This window comes from Entelurus aequoreus, linkage group LG19 (genome assembly GCF_033978785.1).
Source record: "Entelurus aequoreus isolate RoL-2023_Sb linkage group LG19, RoL_Eaeq_v1.1, whole genome shotgun sequence".
Lineage (NCBI taxonomy): Eukaryota > Metazoa > Chordata > Actinopteri > Syngnathiformes > Syngnathidae > Entelurus > Entelurus aequoreus.
The window spans coordinates 13,727,189-13,754,688 of NC_084749.1; the positions used below are offsets into that span (position 1 = coordinate 13,727,189).

Genomic DNA, 27,500 nt, shown 5'->3' on the forward strand with positions numbered 1-27,500 from the left:
CCCATTGTTTGTAGCTTTGTCCTCTGAGGTTGGAGGAGGTTAGCCTGTCCGGAGCGGAGGTGTCGTGTGGAGGGAAAAAAAGATAATAGAAATAAATAAAAACTAGAACAGCCTAAAAGCTAGAACTAGTATGCATATATCTACAAAAAAAGGCTTTTTTTTTTTTTAAAAAGAAGGGTTTTTAAGCCTTTTTTAAAAGCATTTACAGTCTGTGGTGCCCTCAGGTGGTCAGGGAGAGCGTTCCACAGACTAGGAGCGGCGGAGCAGAAAGCTCGGTCTCACATTGTTCGTAGCTTTGTCCTCGGAGGTTGGAGGAGGTTAGCCTGTCCGGAGCGGAGGTGTCGTGTGGAGGAAAAAAAAGATAATAAACATAAATAAATAAAATAAAAAAACTAGAACAGCCTAATAGCTAAAACTAGTATGCATATATATCAACAACAAAAAAAGGCTTTTTTAAAAAGAGAGGTTTTTAAGCCTTTTTTTAAAAGCATTCACAGTCTGTGGTGCCCTCAGGTGGTCAGGGAGAGCGTTCCACAGACTGGGAGCGGCGGAGCACAAAGCCCGGTCTCCCATTGTTCGTAGCTTTGTCCTCTGAGGTTGGAGGAGGTTAGCCTGTCCGGAGCGGAGGTGTCGTGTGGAGGGAAAAAAAGATTAATAAAAATAAAAAATAAAAACTAGAACAGCCTAATAGCTAGAACTAGTATGCATATATCTAAAAAAAATAAAAAAAATAAAAAAAGAAGGGCTTTAAGCCTTTTTTAAAAGCATTCACAGTCTGTGGTGCCCTCAGGTGGTCAGGGAGAGCGTTCCACAGACTGGGAGCGGCGGCGGAACAGAAAGCCCGGTCTCCCATTGTTTGTAGCTTTGTCCTCGGAGTTTGGAGGAGGTCAGCCTGTCCGTAGCGGTGGTGTCGTGTGGAGGAAAAAAAAGATAATAGAAATAAATAAAAACTAGAACAGCCTAAAAGCTGCATATATCTAAAAAAGAAAAGGCTTTTTTTTTTAAAAGAAGGGTTTTTAAGCCTTTTTTTAAAAGCATTTTCAGTCTGTGGTGCCCTCAGGTGGTCAGGGAGAGCGTTCCACAGACTGGGAGCGGCAGAGCAGAAAGCCCGGTCTCCCATTGTTCGTAGCTTTGTCCTCAGAGGTTGGAGGAGGTTAGCTTGTCCGGAGCGGAGGTGTCGTGTGGAGGAAAAAAAAGATTAATGAAAATAAAAATAAATTAAAAAAAACTAGAACAGCCTAATAGCTAGAACTAGTATGCATATATCTAAAAAAAAAGGATTTTTTTTTAAAAAGAAGGGTTTTTAAGCCTTTTCTTAAAAGCATTCACAGTCTGTGGTGCCCTCAGGTGGTCAGGGAGAGCGTTCCACAGACTGGGAGCGGCGGACAGTGCGCCTTATAACCCGGTGCGCTTAATGTACGGAATAATTCTGGTTGTGCTTATCGACCTCAAAGCTATTATATTTGGTGCATGGTGTATTGATAAGTGTGACCAGTAGATGGCAGTCACACATAAGAAACGCCACTAAACGTTAAATGTTCCATTGAGAATATAGAACATTACACACAGCGCTCAAAAATCTGTCAAAATGTTTGTTTCGCCATATTATGCAAAAGCAACTTTTCTTACTTTCTGGTACCTGCTGATCTGTATTTGATATCTGCATAAGTACTGAAAATGTGCGCACATCCGCCATTGTAGCCCGTGCTGACACCATAGTCTTCTTTTTCTCTATCTTCTTATGTGACATTCATCTTCCGCTGTTGCCATTTCTAATTTAAAGTAGTGTAAAGTTATTTCTTATATCTGTCAGTAAACTCGCCATGAAAGCGCTAAAACACACCGGTGTAGTGAGTTTACATTATTCACCCAAGGAACTTTAGTTATTAGAGAGTTCCGGTCGGACGTTTTTTCACGGAGGGGTGTTTCCGGATGAGGAGATGCTGCTCCGTTATTGATTGAAGTAAAGTCTGAATGTCATTAAAACAGTTAGCGCCACGGTTACTCTGCAGATCTCTAGACAGCACCGACACATGTACGGATATATTTTGTGGACGCCATCTGCTCCACACGCTGTAAGTCTTTGCTGTCGTCCAGCATTCTGTTTTTGTGTACTTTGTAGCCAGTTCAGTTTTAGTTCTGTTCTGCATAGCCTTCCCTAAGCTTCAATGCCTTTTCTTAGGGGCACTCACCTTTTTGTTTATTTTTTGGTTTAAGCATTAGACACCTTTTTACCTGCACCTTGCCTCCCGCTGTTTCCGACATCTACAAAGCAATTAGCTACCGTCTGCCACCTACTGATATGGAAGAGTATTACACGGTTACTCTGCCAATCTCTGGACAGCAACCACACTCAACAACACTGTGTGTAGTGTTTTAGTTCTTGTCTTTCGCTCCTATTGTGGTGGCTTTTCCTGTTTTGTTGGTAATTTCCTGCAGCAATTTCACGTCTTCCTTAAACGGTATTCCCCGCACCTGCTTTGTTTTTGCAATCAAGACTATTTAAGTTGTGCGGACGCTATCCTTTTTTTGTGTGAACATTGTTGATTGTCATGTACGGATGTACTTTGTGGACGCCATCTCTGCTCCACAGTAAGTCTTTGCTGTCGTCCAGCATTCTGTTTTTGATTACTTTGCAGCCAGTTCAGTTTTAGTTTTGTTCTGCATAGCCTTCCCTAAGCTTCAATGCCTTTTCTTAGGGGCACTCACCTTTTTGTTTATTTTTTGGTTTAAGCATTAGACACCTTTTTACCTGCACCCTGCCTCCCGCTGTTTCCGACATCTACAAAGCAATTAGCTACCGTCTGCCACCTACTGATATGGAAGAGTATTACACGGTTACTCTGCCAATCTCTGGACAGCAACCACACTCAACAACACTGTGTGTAGTGTTTTAGTTCTTGTCTTTCGCTTTTATTATGGTGGCTTTTCCTGTTTTGTTGGTAATTTCCTGCAGCAATGTCACGTCTTCCTTAAACGGTATTCCCCGCACCTGCTTTGTTTTTGCAATCAAGACTATTTAAGTTGTGCGGACGCTATCCTTTTTTTGTGTGAACATTGTTGATTGTCATGTCATGTCCGGATGTACTTTGTGGACGCCATCTTTGCTCCACAGTAAGTCTTTGCTGTCGTCCAGCATTCTGTTTTTGTGCACTTTGTAGCCATTTCAGTTTTAGTTTTGTTCTGCATAGCCTTCCCTAAGCTTCAATGCCTTTTCTTAGGGGCACTCACCTTTTTGTTTATTTTTTGGTTTAAGCATTAGACACCTTTTTACCTGCACCTTGCCTCCCGCTGTTTCCGACATCTACAAAGCAATTAGCTATCGTCTGCCACCTACTGATATGGAAAAGTATTACACGGTTACTCTGCCAAGCTCTGGACAGCAACCACACTCAACAACACTGTGTGTAGTGTTTTAGTTTTTGTCTTTCGCTCCTATTGTGGTGGCTTTTCCTGTTTTGTTGGTAATTTCCTGCAGCAATTTCACGTCTTCCTTAAACGGTATTCCCCGCACCTGCTTTGTTTTTGCAATCAAGACTATTTAAGTTGTGCGGACGCTATCCTTTTTTGTGTGAACATTGTTGATTGTCCTGTCATGTACGGATGTACTTTGTGGACGCCATCTCTGCTCCACAGTAAGTCTTTGCTGTCGTCCAGCATTCTGTTTTTGTTTACTTTGCAGCCAGTTCAGGTTTTGTTTTGTTTTGCATAGCCTTCCCTAAGCTTCAATGCCTTTTCTTAGCGGCACTCGCCTTTTGTTTATTTTTGGTTTAACTGTTAGATACCTTTTTACCTGCACCTTGCCTCCCGCTGTTCCCGACATCTACAAAGCAATTAGCTACCGGCTGCCACTTACTGATATGGAAGAGTATTACACATTTTTATAGTCTTTGGTATGACTCGGCCGGGGTTTGAACTCACGACCTACCGATCTCAGGGCGGCCACTGAGTAGGTTTTGTATATAATCCGGTGCGCCCTATGGTCCAGAAAAATACGGTATGTTTTCGTATAAGTGGGAATGGTTATATTTTTTGTTGCATGTTGGAATGGCGACAGTGAAGGCCGCGTACACACCCAGAGATGCAGATGCAGAGAGGCCACTCAGTAATAGCTCATTTATATACACAGTGCTGTGCAGGCATCCTATTACCATAGCGCCCGAGGCTGCAATCACTCTCCTCGTGCTCGCCTTCACGTCGCTCTGCCCCGGCTCACTCGGGCGCCCGAGCTGAGCGGCGATTGATTGCTTTGCCGGGGATTCAAAAAGCCTTTTTCTCTGCCAAAAAAGCAGGGCTGAGGCTGGCGTGTGCCGACCGGGGCTCCGAGCCAGCCGGAGAGCGAAGGTGTTAACACCGAGGGAGGGGGCGAGCCCAGACGCCAACGACACATTGGAGGAGAGAGGTGGAGGGGCGGGCACTGGGGGGGGGGGTGCTGATGCTGGCTGCGCTCGCATCCAAGCTCATCATTCTGCTCTCAGCATCTGTGGAAGAAGGCGATGCCTGCGCCGCGTGCACCTTCCGCTAAGCTGCTCCCCGCTCGCCGCTGAGACTCCGGGACGCCGAGGACAGAATATTAACGAGCAGGAAGGTCTGCCGCTGCAAAGTAAGGGAAGGGGGATTGAGTAGCGTCTCTCAGAAGCGTTGTTGCTGCTGTGTGTGGGGGAAAATAGGAGAGAGAAAGAGAGAGAGAGAGAGAAAGATCAACCGCCGGCATCTCCCAAATGGAGTGGAATGGGTTTAAGATGGTAAGGAAGAAAAGCTCCGGGCTTATCATTACACTTAATTACGCACACATTTCTCTCTGTCGACGTGTTCTCCGTGCGCTCTTTAACTTCCGAGTTCCTCCGGTGTTGTCGTCGACGTGCAGGTAGGCACAGGTGTAAGGGAAGGAGAGGAAAGGGTTAAAGTGGGTTGCCTTTGCAGCGTTGTGAAATATCTACCTGCAGGCGCCACGCAAGGACGTCTCGTAGTTACTACGAGACGTCTTTGCGCGGCAGGTTGAGTTATTCCTTGCCCTGAGGATGTCGCCGTGGCTCGTGCAGCCCTTCGAGACACTTGTGATTAAGGGCTTTATAAATACACTTTGATTGATTGATTGTCGGCGCATTAAACAAGTATTATTCTGGTGTGTGTATAAGGACCGCAAAATGGCACCCATTAGCAGACATTATCTGGCGTTTTGTTTCGCTATATTATGCAAAAGCAACTTTTCTTACCTTCTGGTACCTGCTGATCTGTATTTGGGATCTGCATAAGTACTGAAAATTTGCGCTCGTCCGCCATTATAGTCCGTGCCGATAAGCTTCTTCTTTTTCTGTATCTTCTTGTTATGGTAGATTTCATCATCCGCTGTTGCCATTTCTAATGTAAAGTAGCGTAAAGTTCTTACTTATATCTGTCAGTAAACTCGCCATGAAAGCGCTAAAACATACCGGTGTAGTGAGTTTACATTATTCACCCAAGGAACTTTAGTTATTAGAGAGTTCCGGTCCGACGATTTTTCACGCAGGGTTGTTTCCGGATGTGGAAATGCTGCTCCGTTATTGATAGAAGTAAAGTCTGAATGTCATTCAAACAGTTAGCGCCATCTTTTGACACTTCTTCCACTCCCGTCCTTGCACGCTACACCGCTACAACAAAGATGACGGGGAGAAGACGCTGTCGAAGGTGAGCCACGTAAATAAGACCCGCCCACAAAACGGCGCATCCTGAAGAGACGCTCAGAAAGCGACATTATCTGGCGTTTTGTTTCGCTATAATATGCAAAAGCAACTTTTCGTATCTGCATTTGGGATCTGCATAAGTACTGAAAATTTGCGCGCGTCCGCCAGTAGTCTGTGCCAATAAGCTGCTTCTTTATCTGTATCTTCTTGTTATGAGAGATTTCATCTTCCGCTGTTGCCATTTCTAATATAAAGTAGTGTAAAGTTCTTACTTATATCTGTCAGTAAACTCGCCATGAAAGCGCTAAAAACATACCGGTGTAGTGATATTACATTATTCACCCAAGGAACTTTAGTTATTACAGAGTTCCGTTTTTTCACGGGACACATTCCGATGTTGTTGTTTCCGGATGAGGAACATTGTTTGAATGTATGATCATTATAATATTTATGTTTAAAAAAACATGCATTGAGTACATGTATTTTTTTCTGTCAAAATGGAAAAAACTAATACATTTAGTAAGAAAATATAAAGTACTTTAATGACGCATGTTATTTCCAGGCTTTCGAGGGCCAAATAAAATGATGTGGCGGGGCCAGGCCTTGAGTTTGACACCTGTGCTTTAGAGCAGTGTTTTTCAACCACTGGTGTGCCGTGGGAGAATATGTAATTTCACCTAATTGGGTTAAAAATATTTTTTGCAAACCAGTAATTATAATACATAATACATACCGTATTTTTCGGACTATAAGTCACATTTTTTTTCATAGTTTGGCCGGGGGTGCGACTTATACTCAGGAGCGACTTATGTGTGAAATTATTAACACATTACCGTAAAATATCAAATAATATTATTTAACTCATTCACGTAAGAGACTAGACGTATAAGATTTCATGGGATTTAGCGATTAGGAGTGACAGATTGTTTGGTAAACGTATAGCATGTTCTATATGTTATAGTTATTTGAATGACTCTTACCATAATATGTTACGTTAACATACCAGGCACGTTCTCAGTTGGTTATTTATGCCTCATATAACGTACACTTATTCAGCCTGTTGTTCACTATTCTTTATTTATTTGAAATTGCCTTTCAAATGTCTATTCTTGGTGTTGGGTTTTATCAAATCAATTTCCCCAAAAAATGCGACTTATACTCCAGTGCGACTTATATATGTTTTTTTCCTTCTTTGTTATGCATTTTCGGCCGGTGCGACTTATACTCTGAAAAATACGGTACATAATCGGCAAATGTGCCGTTGTTGAGTGTCTGCGCTGTCCAGAGCTCGGCAGAGTAACCGTGTAATACTCGTCCATATCAGTAGGTGGCAGCAGGTAGCTAATTGCTTTGTCGATGTTTGTCGTGATCGCGATATGCAGACGACAGCGGGAGGCAGTGTGCAGGTAAAAAGGTATCTAATGCTTAAACCAAAAGGTGAGTGCCCCTAAGAAAAGGCATTGAAGCTTAGGGAAGGCTATGCAGAACGAAACTACAACTGAACTGGCTACAAAGTAAACAAAAACAATGCTGGACGACAGCAAAGACTTACTGTGGAGCAAAGATGGCGTCCACAAAGTACATCCGAACATGGCATGACAATCAACAATGTCCCCACAAAGAAGGATACAAACAACTGAAATATTCTTGATTGCTAAAACAAAGCAGGTGCGGGGAATATCGCTCAAAGGAAGACATGAAACTGCTACAGGAAAATACCAACAAAACAGGAAAAGCCACCAAAATAGGAGCGCAAGACAAGAACTAAAACACTACACACAGGAAAACAGCAAAAAACTCCAAATAAGTCAGGGCGTGATGTGACAGGTGGTGACAGTACACCTACTTTGAGACAAGAGCTATAGTGATGCATGCTTGGTTATGCTTTAAATTCATATTCAACAATTGCGACAACAACTTATTATTGTCAATATCGAGTTAAATATTTTAACGATTTCTGCTGGTGTTGTGCCTTTCTGATTTTTTCAATGAAAAAAATGTGCCTTGCCTCAAAAAAAGGTTGAAAAACCCTGTCTTAGTACAGGCGTGTTGGAGTTCCACGCACGCGCATCCTCTTTTTTTCCCCCCTGTTTTTTCTTCCGACATTGCAACCGTTTCATCACCTTCACAAAAAAAAGGGGGCCATATTTGTTTCCTGTGTCACCCCCCCTTTGTACTTTTTACAGAGTGGCACATTCAAACATGTGATTGCGCGTGTTGGCTTTAAAGCTTCGTTCAATCAAAATGCTTAATTGGGCCGCCGCCTATCTCGTTCTCGCTCTGCTCGTGGACCGGGACTGAGAGCTCTGCAGCCGAGCCGGGCATGGATGCTTAGCAGGGTCACATGATTGATGGCGGCGGGAAGTAGCGTGGACGCGGGCAGAAAAATTGAACGATCAGATCCGAAAGGTGAAAGAAATTGCTGAGAATTGGACGTATGTGTTTGATTGTGAGGCCTCAGATGTGAGCCAGTGGGGTACCTGGGCAATCACACACACACACACACACACACACACACACACACACACACACACACACACACACACACACACGGATACCAACATGCAGGACTCTATTACCCTCAGGCAGAACACGGTGAGCTCCAAGGTTACACATCAATGCTAATAGGGTAGGCTGTATAAGGCATTTATTATAGCGGCTGTGCAGCCGGCAGAAATATATGAGGCGTATTAAATGTAAGTGAAGACCAGGCGGTAGAAACGGAAGATTGGGATGGCGAGTCCGTCGGACGCTGATCGAAATGACCGTACCGCCGAAAACTAACAGGGTTTTGGACAATACCCCGTTGCAGAAACTCTCAACGTTGAAGGAAAACAACACCGTCTTACCTAGGTTTCAAAAAGCGAAGACATTTTTCCCATAAAAACTACTTTTTCGCATTATAAGGTGCCAATGATCGGGTCTTTTCATGTCTATTTTCATACAAAAGGCGCATTAATTCATCATATTATGATTTCTTTAAAAATATATTTTAAAACACTTCATTGTGGTCTACACCAGTGTTTTTCAACTACTAGTGTGCCGTGGGAGATTATCTAATTTCACCTATTTGGGTTAAAAATATTTTTTGCAAACCAGTAATTATAATCCGCAAATAATGTGCCGTTGTTGAGTAACTGTGTAATACTCTTCCATATCAGTAGGTGGCAGCCGGTAGCTAATTGCTTTGTAGATGTCAGGTACATGGTTTGTTAGGTAAAAAGGTGTCTAACACTTAAACCAAAAATAAACAAAAGGCCAGTGCCGCTAAGAAAGGCATTGAAGCTTAGGGAAGGCTATGCAGAACGAAACTAAAACTGAACTGGCTGCAAAGTAAACAAAAACAGAATGCTGGACGACAGCAAAGACTTACAGGGTGTGGAGCAGATGGCGTCCACAAAATATATCCCCGTACATGTGTCGGTGCTGTCTAGAGATCTGCAGAGTAACCGTGTAATACTCTTCCATATCAGTAGGTGGCAGCCGGTAGCTAATTGCTTTGTAGATGTCGGGTACATGGTTTGTTAGGTAAAAAGGTGTCTAACACTTAAACCAAAAATAAACAAAAGGCAAGTGCCGCTAAGAAAGGCATTGAAGCTTAGGGAAGGCTATGCAAAACGAAACTAAAACTGAACTGGCTGCTAAGTAAACAAAAACAGAATGCTGGACGACAGCATAGACTTACAGGGTGTGGAGCAGATGGCGTCCACAAAATATATCCGTACATGTGTCGGTGCTGTCTAGAGATCTGCAGAGTAACCGTGTAATACTCTTCCATATCAGTAGGTGGCAAACGGTAGCTAATTGCTTTGTAGATGTCGGGAACATGGTTTGTTAGGTAAAAAGGTGTCTAACACTTAAACCAAAAATTAAAAAAAGGCAAGTGCCGCTAAGAAAGGCATTGAAGCTTAGGGAAGGCTATGCAAAACGAAACTAAAACTGAACTGGCTGCTAAGTAAACAAAAACAGAATGCTGGACGACAGCATAGACTTACAGGGTGTGGAGCAGATGGCGTCCACAAAATATATCCGTACATGTGTCGGTGCTGTCTAGAGATCTGCAGAGTAACCGTGTAATACTCTTCCATATCAGTAGGTGGCAGCCGGTAGCTAATTGCTTTGTAGATGTCGGGAACATGGTTTGTCGTGATCACAATATGCGGGAGGCAGTGTGCAGGTAAAAAGGGATCTAACACTTAAACCAAAAAATAAACAAAAGGCCAGTGCCGCTAAGAAAAGGCATTGAAGCTTAGGGAAGGCTATGCAGAACGAAACTAAAACTGAACTGGCTGCAAAGTAAACAAAAACAGAATGCTGGACAACAGCAAAGACTTACAGCGTGTGGAGCAGATGGCGTCCACAAAATATATCCGTACATGTGTCGGTGCTGTCTAGAGATCTGCAGAGTAACCGTGTAATACTCTTCCATATCAGTAGGTGGCAGCCGGTAGCTAATTGCTTTGTAGATGTCGGGAACATGGTTTGTCGTGATCACAATATGCGGGAGGCAGCGAGCGGGTAAAATGTATCTAACACTTGAACCAAAAAATAAACAAAAGGCCAGTGCCGCTAAGAAAAGGCATTGAAGCTTAGGGATGGCTATGCAGAACGAAACTAAAACTGAACTGGCTGCAAAGTAAACAAAAACAGAATGCTGGACGACAGCATAGACTTACAGGGTGTGGAGCAGATGGCGTCCACAAAATATATCCCCGTACATGTGTCGGTGCTGTCTAGAGATCTGCAGAGTAACCATGTAATACTCTTCCATATCAGTAGGTGGCAGCCGGTAGCTAATTGCTTTGTAGATGTCGGGAACATGGTTTGTCGTGATCACAATATGCGGGAGGCAGGGTGCAGGTAAAAAGGGATCTAACACTTAAACCAAAAAATAAACAAAAGGCCAGTGCCGCTAAGAAAAGGCATTGAAGCTTAGGGAAGGATATGCAAAACGAAACTAAAACTGAACTGGCTGCAAAGTAAACAAAAACAGAATGCTGGACGACAGCAAAGACTTACTGTGGAACAGAGACGGCGTAGTACATCCGTACATGACATGACGATCAATAATGTTCACACAAAAAAGGATAGCGTCCGCACAACTTAAATAGTCTTGATTGCTAAAACAAAGCAGATGCGGGGTATACCGTGTAAGGAAGACATGAAACTTCTACAGGAAATTTCCAACAAAACAGGAAAAGCCACCAAAATAGGAGCGAAAGACAAGAACTAAAGCACTACACACAGTGTTGTTGAGGGTCGGTGCTGTGTAGAGCTCGGCAGAGTAACCGTGTAATACTCTTCCATATCAGTAGGTGGCAGCCGGTAGCTAATTGCTTTATAGATGTCGGAAACAGCGGGAGGCAGGGTGCAGGTAAAAAGGTGTCTAATGCTTAAACCAAAAATAAACAAAAGGTGAATGCCCCTAAGAAAAGGCATTGAAGCTTAGGGAAATTGTTGCGTCTGACCAGTCTTCCCTCCCAGGAAATTAAAGTCACTGGTCAATCCCAAATTCTTTCAGATGACATATATGCAGAGTAAGAAGGACCATCAAGACAGAATAGGAATATTATCAAGTTTTACTAAAGCTTCAGGAGACTAGCCCACACCAATACATTCATATCGGCTTCTCGAATTGGTCTCACATTCAAACGCAAGAGACAACTTCTTGCATCCGAAGAAAGCCCGCATCTGTCCAGAAAGGAATACAGCCTCATTGTTCTACTACAGATAAGATACAAGGGAGTACCCCAACTCCTACAGTGAAAGCCTTCAAGGTAACACACACAGTTTACTTGCGGACATAAAATGAAAAAATAAAAAGAGTACAAATGGAAAAACACTAGCTGCTTTAAACATGACTATGAATAAAGAAAGAACTCTTAAACATATATGCATTCTCCACAAAGGCTATGCAGAACGAAACTAAAACTGAACTGGCTGCAAAGTAAATAAAAACAGAATGCTGGACGACAGCAAAGACTTACTGTGGAGCATCCAAACATGACATGACAATCAACAATGTCCCCACAAAGAAGGATGAAAACAACTGAAATATTCTTGATTGCTAAAACAAAGTAGATGCGGGAAATATCGCTCAAAGGAAGACATGAAACTGCTACAGGAAAATACACAAAAAAAAGAGAAAAAGCCACCAAAATAGGAGTGCAAGACAAGAACTAAAACACTACACACAGAACAACACCAAAAAAACTCAAAATAAGTCAGGGCGTGATGTGACAGGTGGTGACAGTACACCTACTTTGAGACAAGAGCTATAGTGATGCCTGCTCGGTTATGCTTTGAATTCATATCCAAAAATGAAACGACTTTTTATTGTCTACTGAGTTTCATTTTTTAATGATTTCTGCTGGTGGTGTGCCTTCGGATTTTTTCAAGGAAAATAGTGTGCCTTGGCTCAAAAAAAGGTTGAAAAACACTGGTCTACTTAACATGTAATGGTAGTTCTTTGGTCAAAATGTTGCATAGGTTTTTTTTTTACAGATCATCTTTAAGCCACTTTCTGACCGGCTTTTTTTTGTGATTGTCATAAAGACCGGACTGCTATTTTAATGTTGACATTCTCCTCTGATTCTGATCAACATTTGCAACCTAACCCTAACCCTAACCCCAACCCTAACCTTAGCCCTAACCCTAACAAACTCTCTTTCTTTATGCCTAACCCTAAACCTAAACCTAATCCTAACCCCACCCCTAGCCCTTACCCTAACCAACTATTTTTCTTTATGCCTAACCCTAACCCTAATCCTAACCCCAACCCTAACCCTAACCCTATGTTGTGGTTATTAGATTAGATCTCAATTATCAGCCCTCCCCATTCTGTCCCTCTTTTTCCTGTGCCCCCCCCGAATTTGTGATTTTGCGGGCAACGTAGAATCCACCGTATTCCTTTTGAAGAGGCGTGGATCTAGTTGCGAGGCTCCGATTTGCATACTTTTGCATTTGTTATCGTTCCCACGTTACAGTTGCTGTTTATCACATTCGTAGCTATAAGTGCCGCTGAGATCAAACCTCCCGTAGGTCCCAGCAGGGGGTGTGTTTGTGCTAATGTATCAGATCTAACGTGCATGTGAGTGCAGATATCAGTGGATATGCAGTACGGTAATTTGTGCATATGCTCATATTTGTGTCCCCGCCTCTCCACAACTTCAATTATTCCATCTTGCCAGTGTGCCTAAAACGACTCCACACTGGTATTTATATGATGAGTTCTATATGTATGTCAAACATAGCCTAAAGATATGAAGTATTACAGAACCCGCCCTATTAATAAGTTCATACAGTACACGTTCACAGTTTAAGTCGACATTATGGGCATAATAACCAATTAGTTCATTAAAGGATTATGTAAAGCAATTAAGGTGAAATAAAGTGCACAACTTGGCTTTGTGGTCTCTCTTTGTTCATTATTTTCTCAAATATGACAGAAACTGTAATTTGTAACTTCCCCACTCGGTATCTGCACGTGAATTGTGTTGTTTTATTTTTTGGGGTGAATACATTCTTTTTATTAGCCCCCAGGAAATAGTATTTACATAAAATGAAACATTAAGGAGGAGGATTTAGGCTCCTTTGAAATATTTCACTCTGGCAATAATAATTATTGAAATACAGAAAATCACCGCCTTTGGCAGTGTTTACCTTGTGAGGCCCGGGCGGATAGGAAAGACATCTTTGAGATTTTAAGAAATAGTATTTTACCACAAACTGTTTTTAAAGGTTGAACAAATGCATCAAGAAAACAACAACCTTTGAATTCCCACAAGTGTGTTGAAAGATGAATATTCCAAAGGGCTGGCTGACTTACTGGTAGCTTTAATGGCTAACTTTCTGGTAGCCTGGCAAACTTTCTGGTAGTACTCAGGGCTAACTTCCTGATAGTCCGGCTAACTTTCTGGTAGTCTGCATTGCCAACTTGCTTTGTCGTCTGGCTAACTTCCTGGTAGTATCAGGGCTACTTCCTGGTAGTCTGCATTGCCAACTTGCTTTGTCATCTGGCTAACTTTCTGGTAGTACTCAGGGCTAACTTGCTGGTCGTCTGCATTGCCAACTTGCTGGTCGTCTGGCTAACTTCCTGATAGCCTGGCTAACTTCCTGGTAGTCTGCATTGCCAACTTGCTGGTCGTCTGGCTAACTTCCTGGTAGTACTCAGGGCTAACTTTCTGGTAGTCTGCATTGCCAACTTGCTGGTCGTTTGACTAACTTCCTGGTAGCCTGGCCATTGGCATTGCCAACTTGCTGGTCATCTGGCTAACTTCCAGGTAGTCAATACGGCTGAATTCCTGGTAGCCTGGCTCATTTCCTGGTAGTCTGCATGGCTAACTTGCTAGTAGTCTGGCTAATTTCCCGGTAGCCTGGCTAACTTCTTGGTAGTCTGGCTAACATCCTTGTAGTCTAGCTAACTTTCTGGTAGCCTGGCTAACTTCCTGGTAGTCTGCATTGCCAACTTGCTGGTCGTCTGGCTAACTTCCTGGTAGTACTCAGGGCTAACTTTCTGGTAGTCTGCATTGCCAACTTGCTGGTCGTTTGACTAACTTCCTGGTAGCCTGGCCATTGGCATTGCCAACTTGCTGGTCATCTGGCTAACTTCCAGGTAGTCAATACGGCTGAATTCCTGGTAGCCTGGCTCACATCCTGGTAGTCTGCAATGCTAACTTGCTAGTAGTCTGGCTAATTTCCCGGTAGCCTGGCTAACTTCTTGGTAGTCTGGCTAACATCCTTGTAGTCTAGCTAACTTTCTGGTAGCCTGGCTAACTTCCTGGTAGTCTGCATTGCCAACTTGCTGGTCGTCTGGCTAACTTCCTGGTAGTACTCAGGGCTAACTTTCTGGTAGTCTGCATTGCCAACTTGCTGGTCGTTTGACTAACTTCCTGGTAGCCTGGCCATTGGTATTGCCAACTTGCTGGTCATCTGGCTAACTTCCAGGTAGTCAATACGGCTGAATTCCTGGTAGCCTGGCTCACATCCTGGTAGTCTGCATGGCTAACTTGCTAGTAGTCTGGCTAATTTCCCTGTAGCCTGGCTAACTTCTTGGTAGTCTGGCTAACATCCTTGTAGTCTAGCTAACTTTCTGGTAGCCTGGCTAACTTCCTGTTAGTCTGGCTAACTTCCTGGTAGTCTGCATGGCTAACTTCCTGGTAGCCTGGCTAACATCCTTGGAGACAGGCTAACTTTGTGGTGACCTGGCTAACTTCCTGGTAGTCTGTCTGACTTGCTGGTTGTCCTCATGGCTAACTTAGTGGTAGGCTGGCTAAATCCTGATGGTCTGGCTAACTTCTTTTTTGTCTGCATGGCTAATGTTTTGGTAGCTTGGCTAAGTTCCTGAGAGTCTGGCTAAATCCTTTGTAGCATGGCTAACTTCTTGGTTGTCTATACTCGGGCAAAATCCCAGGTGGTTTGCATGACCTACCTAATGTTAGTCTGGCTATAACTTCACGGTACTCTGGCTAACTTGTTGGTAGTCCGGCTAACTCTGGGTGTGTGTTTTGGGATTTACATCATTTTGCTTTGCTATGTTTTTGATCCGGCAACATTTTTGTGATTGCAGGATTTCTAGTTTGCTGCATTTTCATGGTGTTTGTGTGTTTGGACCAGAGGTGTCAAAGTCCTTTTCACTGAGGGCCACATCGCAGTCATGTTTGGCCCCAGATGGCCGATTTTAACAGTGAATACTATTATTACTCAATTTTTTAATGCATTTTATTAGTAGATTTTTTTAAAACTCAAATGTAAAAAAAGTATGGTAAGTTGCAATGAGGTCACCTCAAAATGTCGTGTATATTACTGTAAATGGAAAAACAGTACTGCTGTTTTTATGGTAAAAAAAAAAAAAAAAAAAAAGAAGGCAGCCCAGTTACCAGAATTTTACTGTAAAATTTACATTCGTTTTTTTACTGTAAATAAAAAAAAAATGCAATTTTACAGTTAAATTTTGGCACCTGAGCTGCCAATTAGTTTTTACCCAATGTTGTATTACCCAATTTTTTAATGCATTTTCTTAGTAGATTTTTTAAAAACTAAAATGTAAAAAAAAATATGGCAAGTTGCAATAATTTCACCTCAAAATTGTGTGTATATTACTGTAAATGGAAAAACAGTACTGCAGTTTGTATGGTAAAAAAAAAAAAAGGCAGCTCAGTTGTCAGAATTTTACTGTAAAATGTACATTAATTTTTTTACTGAAAATAAAAATAAAATTATATTTTACAGTAAAATGTTAGCACCTGAGCTGCCAATTTGTTTGTTTTTACCGCGAATCAACAACTGTAGAATTTTCGGTGTATTACTGTAAATGCCAAAATCGCGTTACAGTTTATTACAGATAAAAAAAGTACTGTGTTTTTCATTTCGAGAAAAATGCTAACTTCATGGTAACCCGTATAGCTAACATCTGTCTGGTTAGCTTCCTGGTAGTTTCGCTAATTTCCTGGTTGTCCATCTAACTTCCTGATAGTCTGCATGGCTAACTTGCTGGTAGTCTGACTAACTTCATGGTAGTTTTCATGGCTAACTTCCTGGTAGTAAGTCTATCTGGCTAAGTAATTGGTAATCCTCATGGCTAACTTCCTGGTAGTAAGTCTATCTGGCTAAGTAATTGGTAGTCCTCATGGCTAACTTCCTGGTAGTAAGTGTATCTGGCTAAGTAATTGGTAGTCCTCATGGCTAACTTCCTGGTAGTAAGTCTATCTGGCTAAATAATTGGTAGTCCTCATGGCTAACTTCCTGGTAGTAAGTCTATCTGGCTAAGTAATTGGTAGTCCTCATGGCTAACTTCCTGGTAGTAAGTCTATCTGGCTAAGTAATTGGTAGTCCTCATGGCTAACTTCCTGGTAGTAAGTCTATCTGGCTAAGTAATTGGTAGTCCTCATGGCTAACTTCCTGGTAGTTAGTCTATCTGGCTAAGTAATTGGTAGTCCTCATAGCTAACTTCCTGACAGTCCGACTAATTTACTGGTAGTCTGGCCTACTTCCTGGTAGTCTAAATGACTAAATTACTCATTGTCCGACTAACTTCCTGGTATCCTGGCAAACGTCCTTGTAGTTTTGCTAACTTCATGGTAACCTTTATGGCTAACATCCTGGTAGCTTGGCTAAGTTCCTGGTAGTCTAGCTAATTTCCTGGTATTCCGTCCAACTTGCTGGTAGTCTGCATGGCTAACTTCCTGGTAGTAAGTCTATCCGGCTAAATTCTTGGTATTCCAGCTAACTTCATGGTAGTCCTCATGGCTAACTTCCTGACAGTCTGGCTAATTTACTGGTAGTTTGGCCTACTTCCTGGTAGTCTAAATGGCTGAAATTTTACAGTTTGTTTGTTTTTTGTTTTACCGCAAATGAAAAACTGTAGATTTTTCGGTGTATTACTGTAAATTCCAAAACGGCGCCACAGTTTATTACAGTTTAAAAAAAAGTACTGTTTTTTTTCGTTTAGAGAAATATGCTAACTTCATGGTAACCCTTATAGCTAACATCCTGGTAAAAACCACAGTCAGATTAACAATTTTACCATGAAATCTATTGCTACTTTTACATTGCACAATTTGATGGATACCTAGCTTTGAAATCATTATTATTCGTATTTATTTCTATTTCAGAAATGGTTTAAATGGTTGGTAATATATTTTTGCATAATTAGACAATATTTAAATTAACATAATTCGCGATTACATGGAGTACATTTTTTTTTCTCCTAAAATAGAAAGAAAGAATACATTTAGTCAGAAAAGTTACAGTACTTTATTGATACATATTCATTTCCAGGCTTTTAAGGGCCAAATAAAATTAGACCTCAACTTAGATAAGAACGACATGTTGCAGTAGCTCGTTGTAGTTCAGGATAAAAGAGCAATAAGGGGCAGATATAAATGAATAGATTACTGTACAGATAAATATATTGCACTTTTGCATATGCATCCACGTTTATGGATGTATGTTATATTGTCTTTATATTCCAGCGAGTTAATCCGTTTTGGGGGGGAATTGAGGGGATTATTATGATGCGTTCAAGATAGGGATGTCCGATAATGGCTTTTTTGCCGATATCCGATATCCCGATATTGTCCAACTCTTAATTACCGATACCGATATATACAGTCGTGGCATTAACACATTATTATGCCTAATTTGGACAACCAGGTATGGTGAAGATAAGGTAATTTTTTAAAAATAATAATAAAATAAAATAAGATAAATAAATTAAAAATTTTCTTGAATAAAAAAGAAAGTAAAACAATATAAAAACAGTTACATAGAAACTAGTAATTAATGAAAATTAGTCAAATTAACAGTTAAAGGTTAGTACTATTAGTGGACCAGCAGCACGCACAATCATGTGTGCTTACGGACTGTATCCCTTGCAGACTGTATTGATATATATTGATATATAATGTAGGAACCTGAATATTAATAACAGAAAGAAACAACCCTTTTGTGTGAATGAGTGTGAATGAGGGAGGTTTTTTGGGTTGGTGCACTAATTGTAAGTGTATCTTGTGTTTTTTATGTTGATTTAGTAAAAAAAAACAAAAAACGATACCGATAATAAATAAACCGATACCGATAATTTCTGATATTACATTTTAAAGCATTTATCGGCCGATAATATCGGCAGTCCGATATTATCGGACAACCCTAGTTCAAGAGTCTTATGGCCTGAGGGAAGAAGCTGTGACAGAACCTGGAGGTTTTGCTACGGAGGCTGCGTCATATTGTCAGTTATCTGCACCACCAGAAACTTGGTGCTGCTTACGATCTCCACTGCTGTGCCGTTGACGAAGAGTGAAGTGTGGCTGGATGATATGAAAATGAAGTGGCGGGCCACATCTGGATTTGACACCCGTGGTTTAGATGTTTGCTAAGCGTCTGCACCCAGGCCTGGCCCTAACCAACCTGGCGCCCTAGGCAAGATTTTAGGTGGCGCCCCCCCCCCCCCCCCACATCGGCAGTGAAGTGTATATACTCACAAGAAACCAAATAGATTTGTCTTTGACCTTTTTTTTGTACTTAAAGAAAGCAAATTAAGATATTATATGAGAATGTTATGTTATGATTATCTTTAACTGAATCACAGCAGTGCTCAAATTAAAAAACAGCATTCCCTCTCATGTGATATTGCTTAATTAACATTAATGATGTGCACTTTAACAACTAGGCTTACAACTATACCTAATATATAAAGGGGTGGAAAAGTGACTATTACCTGCAGGGCAAACATTAGCTAACCAGAAGGCAATAACAATGTAAACAAAAAACACCTGCTTAAAAGATCTAATACAAATGTCCCTGAGGAATGTAAGGTGGGAGTACTGTAATTACCTAACGTTACATTATTATTTTCCATAACAATTTAGCCCCCTCCACAATATTAACCCGACGTTAAAACAGAACTAGCTATTTATTGATTAGCAATTGCCGAATCATGTAACGCTAGCTTAATGCTAAAAAAGCCAGGTTACTATCACATTCTGTAACAGACAAATAATTTCATGTAGGCTAACGTTACCTACCTGCTACCTCTGTCTTTTTCTCGTTTCTCCTCCTCTTTTCTCTTTTTTCTTCCCTGGGCACCTGACAGTTTTGGCCGTTTTGACATCTTGTGTTGAAGGGAGGGAAGGGAGGGGGCGCACCGTGTGGGGGTAGGGGGGGGGAGCGTAATGTTGTAACAAATAATATTTCTATTAAATAGGCTTTACTTTGCATTTTAATCAACGTGGGATTATTTTTTGTATTTAGAAATAATAGTACCAACTTTTTTTTTTTTTTTTTTTTTTCTCCCCAACATTTGTGGCACGGCGTGGCGCCCCCTGATGGACGGCGCCCTTAGCATTTTGCCTATACTGCCTATGCCACGGGCCGGCCCTGTCTGCACCTGTACTTTACACTTCCGGTGACGTCGTACTGATATTTGACTACTGTTATGATCCAGGCGGGTATGTTTTGTTCGACTTTGTACTGCCGCAAAAGTGTTTCCATTGACTTTAAAGGCCTACTGAAATGAATTTGTTTTATTTAAACGGGGATAGCAGATCTATTCTATGTGTCATACTTGATCATTTCGCGATATTGCCATATTTTTGCTGAAAGGATTTAGTATAGAACAACGACGATAAAGATTGCAACTTTTGGTATCTGATAAAAAAAAGGCTTGCACCTACCGGAAGTAGCGTGACGTAGTCAGTTGAACATATACGCAAAGTTCCCTATTGTTTACAATGATGGCCGCATGAAGTGAGAGAGATTCGGACCGAGAAAGCGACAATTTCCCCATTAATTTGAGCGAGGAAGAAAGATTTGTGGATGAGTAAAGTGCAAGTGAAGGACTAGTGGGGAGTTGAAGCTATTCAGATAGGGAAGATGCTGTGAGAGCCGGGGGTGACCTGATATTCAGCTGGGAATGACTACAACAGTAAATAAACACAAGACATATATGTACTCTATTAGCCACAACACAACCAGGCTTATATTTAATATGCCACAAATTAATCCTGCATAAAAACACCTGCGTGTTTGTTATGCTAGCTCCTAGCTCCTCTGCTAGCTCCTAGCTCCATAGAACACGCCAATACAATTCAAACACCTGATCAACACACACAATCACTCAGCCCAAAAGACCGTTCACCTAACCCAAGGTTCATAAAGCTTATATATTTTTAAAAAGTTACGTACGTGACGCGCAGGTACGGTACGTGTTATGCTAGCTCCTAGCTCCTCTGCTAGCTCCTAGCTCCATAGAACACGCCAATACAATTCAAACACATGATCAACACACACAATCACTCAGCCCAAAAGACCGTTCACCTAACCCAAGGTTCATAAAGCTTATATATTTAAAAAAAGTTACGTACATACGCAAAAAAAAGCCAAAGCTGCATACTCACAGTAGCACGTCTGCGTCTTTGTCATCCAAATCAAAGTAATCCTGGTAAGAGTCTGTGTTGTCCCAGTTCTCTACAGGCGTCTGTGTATCCAAGTCAAATGTCCTCCTGGTTAGAGTCTCTGTTATCCGAGTTCTTCCATCTTGACTGCATCTTTCGGGAATGTAAACAAAGAAGCGCCGGCTGTGTACTGTTGTTGCTGACTACGTTCGAAAAATACGTCCATTTCGCACCGACAACTTTCTTCTTTGCTTGCTCAGCTTCCTTCTCCATAATGCAATGAACATGATTGAAACAGATTCACGAACACAGATGTCCAGAATACTGTGGAATTATGAAATGAAAACAGAGCTTTTTCGTATTGGCTTCAATGTGGAAGGCATACCCGTGTTCCCCGGTCTACGTCACGCGCATACGTCATCCTCAGAGGCGTTTCGAACCGGAAGTTTAGCGGCAAATTTAAAATGTCACTTTATAAGTTAACCCGGCCGTATTGGCATGTGTTATAATGTTAAGATTTCATCATTGATATATAAACTATCAGACTGCGTGGTCGGTAGTAGTGGCTTTCAGTAGGCCTTTAAACGTGTGTGAAGAAAGGCCCGATGGAAGCGTTTAATGAGCTAAAAGCCTGTGTGAATAAGACGCCGCTCTAACAATCTCTGTCCCAATTAGCACGCTTTGGTTTTTAAATATTCCTTTTGTGCGAGGCCTAAACACACATGAAGACTCACAAAACGCTCCACATTGAAAATTTAATAGGCTTCCACGGCGACATCCTTCATTTATTTAAAATGTCGGGCCCTTTTTTTTTTTTTGCATTTTCCAAAAGGCAGAAATGCGAGCGCGGTTCTGCCGCGTTGACAAATACTAGACCTAATTCCTTTGGCAGCGGCTCAAACTGCTACAGACAGACACATAATCAGCTGGGGAGCGCCGGCGCCTCAGCCCACTAGCAAACACGAGACGGAGCCCTTGTTGTGCACCGCCGCTTTTCAGAATAAATATCCCGGCGGAAAACACAGTGGGAGGAAAAGAGGTATTCATGTGCATATCGCTCTTTGTTCAGCCAGGAGAAGAGAAGACGGGGAAGGCTTTCTTAGCCACTTTGCCGCTCCTTCTCTCCGCCGTCCGCTATCTCGCCCGCTCCCTCCGCCTCTCATCCCGCACTGTATCTTGTGTGTGTTTTGCTATGCGTACAGATGTCGGGCTTTGAGTGGCAGCTCCTCCCGAAAAAAAAAACCCAAAAAAGGCGCCGGCGTCTGACTCGTCTCATCTGCATTTTGCATCCCAGGAAACAAAGCCTGAGCAGACAGCGGCGTAAAGCGTCAGCGGGCAGACGGCTTGTTTGTTGTAAGAGAGGAAGACAGTGTGTGTTGTGTGGCAGCTTAACTGGCTGTTGCGGAATGATGTTTAAAGGACGTTTCAAGGTCAGGCTTTCGACAGGCCTCCATGCCGCCGACGTATTAAACATTCATGCGTTTCTGTAGCCGGATGAATTATACATTCAACATGAAAGTGAACATGCCGCAAAATGGCAACATTGTTGCCGGGTAATCGACACATTAGCGCCGCGTCGCTTATGTCATCAACAGCCACGCCGCCCTCGGTGTGGAGATGATGGGGGGGGGAAAAAACCACGAGTAGCTTTCCCGCGGACGCACAATCCTTGTAAAAATCTGAGCAAAAAAAATCAACTCTACACACTTTTTTAAAAAAAAATGCTGGGTTATTTTGATAACCCAATTTATGAGTTGAGAGTGTTGGGTTAAATTTTTTTTTTTTTTTTTTTTTTTTATATAATGTCCTGCCCAGCTTCTCGGGCAAATCATATAGCAGATGTAGATGCCCATATCGGCTGTTCAGATTTACTTTACAAAAGAGAAGTGTAGGATACTTCTCTTGTTGCCTTCCTTGTATTTTGACTTTATTAAATGTATTTATATTATCATTTGGTGCAGCCGGGCCGGAGCAGGAGGGGATAGAAAGAGAGAAAAAGGAAGACAGAGGGGGGAATTGTGGGGACAAGAGGGGGATTAGACAGAGAGACAAAAACAACAACAGCAAACACAACAACAACAACAACAGAGCAACATCAGCAAATATGACATGTACAAATATGATGGTAAAAGTAATAGCAAATAAGCAGTTAGCGAAAATTTAAAAAAAGAAATTTAAAAAAAATACAGAAATGACAATGAGCATTATTACACTAAAAATGTAGCAATATGAATACCAATAGAAATAGTGCTATTGATAATAATAAAGAAAGAGAAGCAACCTTAACCTTGTAGATTGTTATAGTAACAATAGGTTAAGCTTTGTCAGTGTGCCATGTGTTATACCCAGTTTACCCTAGGGCAACAACGTTGATATATGTTTGATGAAACGTGATTATGTGCATGAGTGTATGTGTGCATATGTACTTGTATATGTACAGTATGTGTATATGTGTGCTTGTACAGTGAATGTATATGTACAGTATGTGTATATGTGTGTACAGCGAATGTATATGTACAGTATGTGTGTTTGAACAGTGAATGTATATGTACAGTATGTGTAAATGTGTGTTTGTACAGTGAATGTATATGTACAGTATATGTATGTGTGTGTTTGTACAGTGAATGTATGTGTAGTATGTGTATGTGTGTGTTTGTACAGTGAATGTATATGTACAGTATGTGTATATGTATGTTTTTACAGTGAATGTATATGTACAGTATGTGTATACAGTATGTTTGTATAATGAATGTGCGTGTGGATGTACGTTGGGTTAAATTTTGGAGGTATTTTTCCATCCATCTTCTTCCGCTTAGCCGAGGTCGGGTCGCGGGGGCAGCAGCCTAAGCAACAGGCCACATAAAATATCGCGGCATGCAATATGAAACGATGTGACGGGCTACTTAAAATATTGCGGCATGTAACATCAAATGATGTGAAGGGACATGTGAAATATCGCGGCATATACACTACCGTTCAAAAGTTTGGGGTCACCCAAACAATTTTGTGGAATAGCCTTCATTTCTAAAAGAACAAGAATAGACTGTCGAGTTTCAGATGAAAGTTCTCTTTTTCTGGCCATTTTGAGCGTTTAATTGACCCCCACAAATGTGATGCTCCAGGAACTCAATCTGCTCAAAGGAAGGTCAGTTTTGTAGCTTCTGTGACGAGCTAAACTGTTTTCAGATGTGTGAACGGGATTGCACAGGGGTTTTCTCATCATCAATTAGCCTTCTGAGCCAATGAGCAAACACATTGTACCATTAGAACACTGGAGTGATAGTTGCTGGAAATGGGCCTCTATACACCTATGTAGATATTGCACCAAAAACCAGACATTTGCAGCTAGAATAGTCATTTACCACATTAGCAATGTATAGAGTGTATTTCTTTTAAAGTTAAGACTAGTTTAAAGTTATCTTCATTGAAAAGTACAGTGCTTTTCCTTCAAAAATAAGGACATTTCAATGTGACCCCAAACTTTTGAACGGTAGTGTAACATAAAATGATTTGACAGGCCAGTTAAAATATGTGCAAAAATGATGGTAAAAGTGATAGCAAAGAAGCAGTTAGTGAAATAAATAAATAATAATACAGAAATGACAATGAACATTATTACACTGCAAATGGACCAATACTAATACCAATGGAAATAACACTATTGATAATTAATAATAACAATAATTTACCTTTATTATCAACAATACAATTGTTCAATTTTGGGGTTGTTTTTCAATGAGTAACGCATTTTTGGGTAAAAAGCTTTTTTTTTATTAAAAACATACTTTTTTTTCTTGAAGGGAATTTTATTAAGGATTAATCTCATTAACATTATTTACAATCACACATCTTATGTACATGAAAATATTTGAGCACGTATCATGTTTGTTTAGTTTTTGACTCCGCTAGTTCCTGTTTTGAGCACCCCTGGGTTTTGTGTTGTAGTTGCCATGACTGCAGATTGTTTTCACCTGCCTCTGATTAGTGTTCGGGGCGCTCACCTGCACCCGGGCACTAACCAGAGAGCTACATATTCCCTGCTTTTCGCCACACTCAGTCTGGCTTTCTTATTTGCTTCCACGCAACCGTTACCACGGCTACTAATTGGATTCCTGAGCTAAGCTTTGTTTTTTTGTTTGCCTGTTTGCATGCTGAGCTTTTCTTGTTCGCTATTCCGTTAGCTTCCCGTGCTATCAGCACGCTGGTGCTCTTTTGTTTGTATCCCAATAATAGATAATTTCCTTACCTGCACCTTGCCTCCGGAGTACCGTCTGCATCCTGGGAGAACGATCCACGCAGTAACAACTGTGACAACTAAAAAAAAATTCACTCATATCTTTTGAGCATATTTTAATGCAATACAAATAATGTTGATCAGTAGTTGGGAAGGAGTAGGACAAACCAGCAGTAAAATGTATCATTTTTAACCAACTATTGGGTCAAGGAGCGCTAAATTGCGCAACCCAATAGTTGGGTTGGTAATAACCCAACATTGTATTGAGCATAACTCAGATTTTGTGTTAAATAAATTCAACCCAATAGTTGGGTTATGAATCAACCGACATTGAGTTGGCATAACTCAACTTTTGGGTTAAATAATTCGACCCAATAGTTTGGTTGGGAATAACCCAACATTAAGTTATCATAACTCAACTTTTTAGTTAAATAATTCAACGCAAAAGTTGGGTTGAAAAAATGGACCCAAAATGTTGAGTTAAAATAACTCAAATAAGGGGAATTGTCCTATTTCTGAACCAGCAGTTGGGTTAAAATTGGGTTATTTTTTAGTGTGTAAATGTACTTTTGTTTAGGTACTGATCTAAGTCCAGCAGTACTACTATATACCCATTCACGTGCAGTACAGGCCAAAAGTTTGGATGTTTTCACGACTATTTACATTGTAGATTGTCACTGAAGGCATCAAAACTATGAATGAACACATGTGGAGTTATGTACTTAACCAAAAAACGTAATTGAAAACATGTTTTATATTCTAGTTTCTTCAAAATAGCCACCCTGTGCTCTGATTACTGCTTTGCACACTCTTGGCATTCTCTCCATGAGCTTCAAGCACACCTGTGAAGTGAAAACCATTTCAGGTGACTACAGCTCCACACAAATATCCACATTTTTAACCATCAATCAATTGCATAACTGCAGTATTACGTATAAAACTAAATTATAAATACATGTAGGGCTGTGAAACTTTGGGCACCACAAGATTCGATTCGATTCTTGGGGGTAACAATTCGATTCAGAATCGATTCTCAATTCAAAACGATTCTTGATTTTAAAATCAATACTTTTTTTAATAACATTAGATGCCAGTTCTATGATGAACTACATTTCTCCATTAAATATAGAAACATCTCATATAAATGTGTATATTTATATACTTAAAATTCTACCCAATTATTTCATAAAATAACATACAAATAAGTTAACAATAGAAGTATCCAACTGTTGTTTTTTCTAAAGTATCAGATATGGGCATCTACATCAACAATATGATTTGCCCGAGTGGCTGGACAGGACAGATTTTTTTAAATGATTAAGAATCGCTACAAAAAAGGATGTATATTACCGTATTTTAAAGACTATAAGGAGCACTTAAATGTATTTTTTTTCTCAAAATTTGACGGTACGGAATAATTCCTGTTTTTCTCACCGACTTCGAAGCAATTTTATTTGGTACATGGTGAAATAAGTGTGAGCAGTAGATGGCAGTCATACATAAGAGATATGTGTAACAATATGAATCAAGTAAACAACACCAACATTTTATATGTTCCATTGAAAATATAGAACATTACACATGGCGCTCAAAAATCCGTCAAAAATGTTTTAGTACGACTTTGGTAAGCTATGAAGCCACACCGCTTGATGGATTGTACTGTGCTTCAACATACCAGTATTATTATGGTGTGTATATATAAGGTAAGACATATTATCTGGCGTTTTGTTTCGCAATATTATGCAAAAGCAACTTTTCTTACCTTCTGGTACCTGCTGATCTGTATTTGGGATCTGCATGAATCCTGAAAAATTGTGTGCGTCGCCCTATGGTCCGTAAAATACAGTAATTTGAAAAATCGACACCCCTGATGTACACACATAAAAGGTTTATTGCACACATGTAGGTTTGTATCAAAAAGGATTGGCAAAAAAAGGTGATGCTTTATCGTACATTGTTTTAGTCAAAGAAAAGTGTTCTTTCAGTCTATTCTATTTCATGTTTTATTCTTTTGGAAATATATATATATATACACAATGTTGTATAATAATGCAAGTACTTGACTGATCTAAAACCTTCACAATTCCATTTGAAGGGAGTGTTGCTTTCCTACTCCCTGCTCCTAAACAATTCTAATCACTGTCTCCAATTGAGTTTGTTTTCAAAGATTTATTGTTGTTTGTTTGCATGAAAAGGAAACAACACATCAGAAAATTGTAGCTACAAATTGATATGTTTTTAAAAAGAGAACCAGTGTTCCTCTGTGGTGTTTTATTGTTGTTTTTTTACAATGTAGCTGATTTTGCCTTGGTTTTAAAATGTGCTCAAAAGCTGGCGGATTCTTCTCATGTAAGTAGCGAGGCAAAAGGAAATCAGACAAAGGGATTGAATGAAGGAATGTGTGAGTGAAAAGGCAGCTTTTGAGCGCGATAAAAGTTTGTCTCTGAGGTTTTGTGCAAGGCTAAAGATAGCAAAGTTATCTTGATGAAACATTTGAAAGTGTATTTTGTTGAAGGGCATGGAAATATGCACTTTAAGGCTGTTGTGATTCGATATTGATACTGGAAATATGTTGGAGATCAGCACGACGCGTCTAAAATGTCTGATACAAGCAGTCCTGCCTTTACTTGTGCAAAGCAAAATGTCATCCAACAACACACAATGTTGGTCTTTTCCAGTATTTACAAAAGGTAAACATGGTAGGCAATAGGC

General features: G+C 40.7%; 1 protein-coding gene across 7 annotated transcripts in view; it reads left to right on the top strand.

The window, feature by feature from the left end:
• Positions 1-27,500, top strand: part of elavl4 (ELAV like neuron-specific RNA binding protein 4) — a 324,532-nt gene that overhangs the window by 91,826 nt on the left and 205,206 nt on the right. Inside the window, exon 1 of one of the 7 annotated variants that reach the window (XM_062027932.1) lies at positions 4,498-4,745. The exons of the other annotated variants lie outside the window; for them this stretch is intronic. Coding sequence (XP_061883916.1) covers positions 4,722-4,745 — 24 coding nt within the window. The 5' untranslated portion in view covers positions 4,498-4,721. Of the gene's footprint in view, positions 1-4,497; positions 4,746-27,500 lie in introns of those variants that run through there. 7 annotated transcript variants of the gene reach the window in all.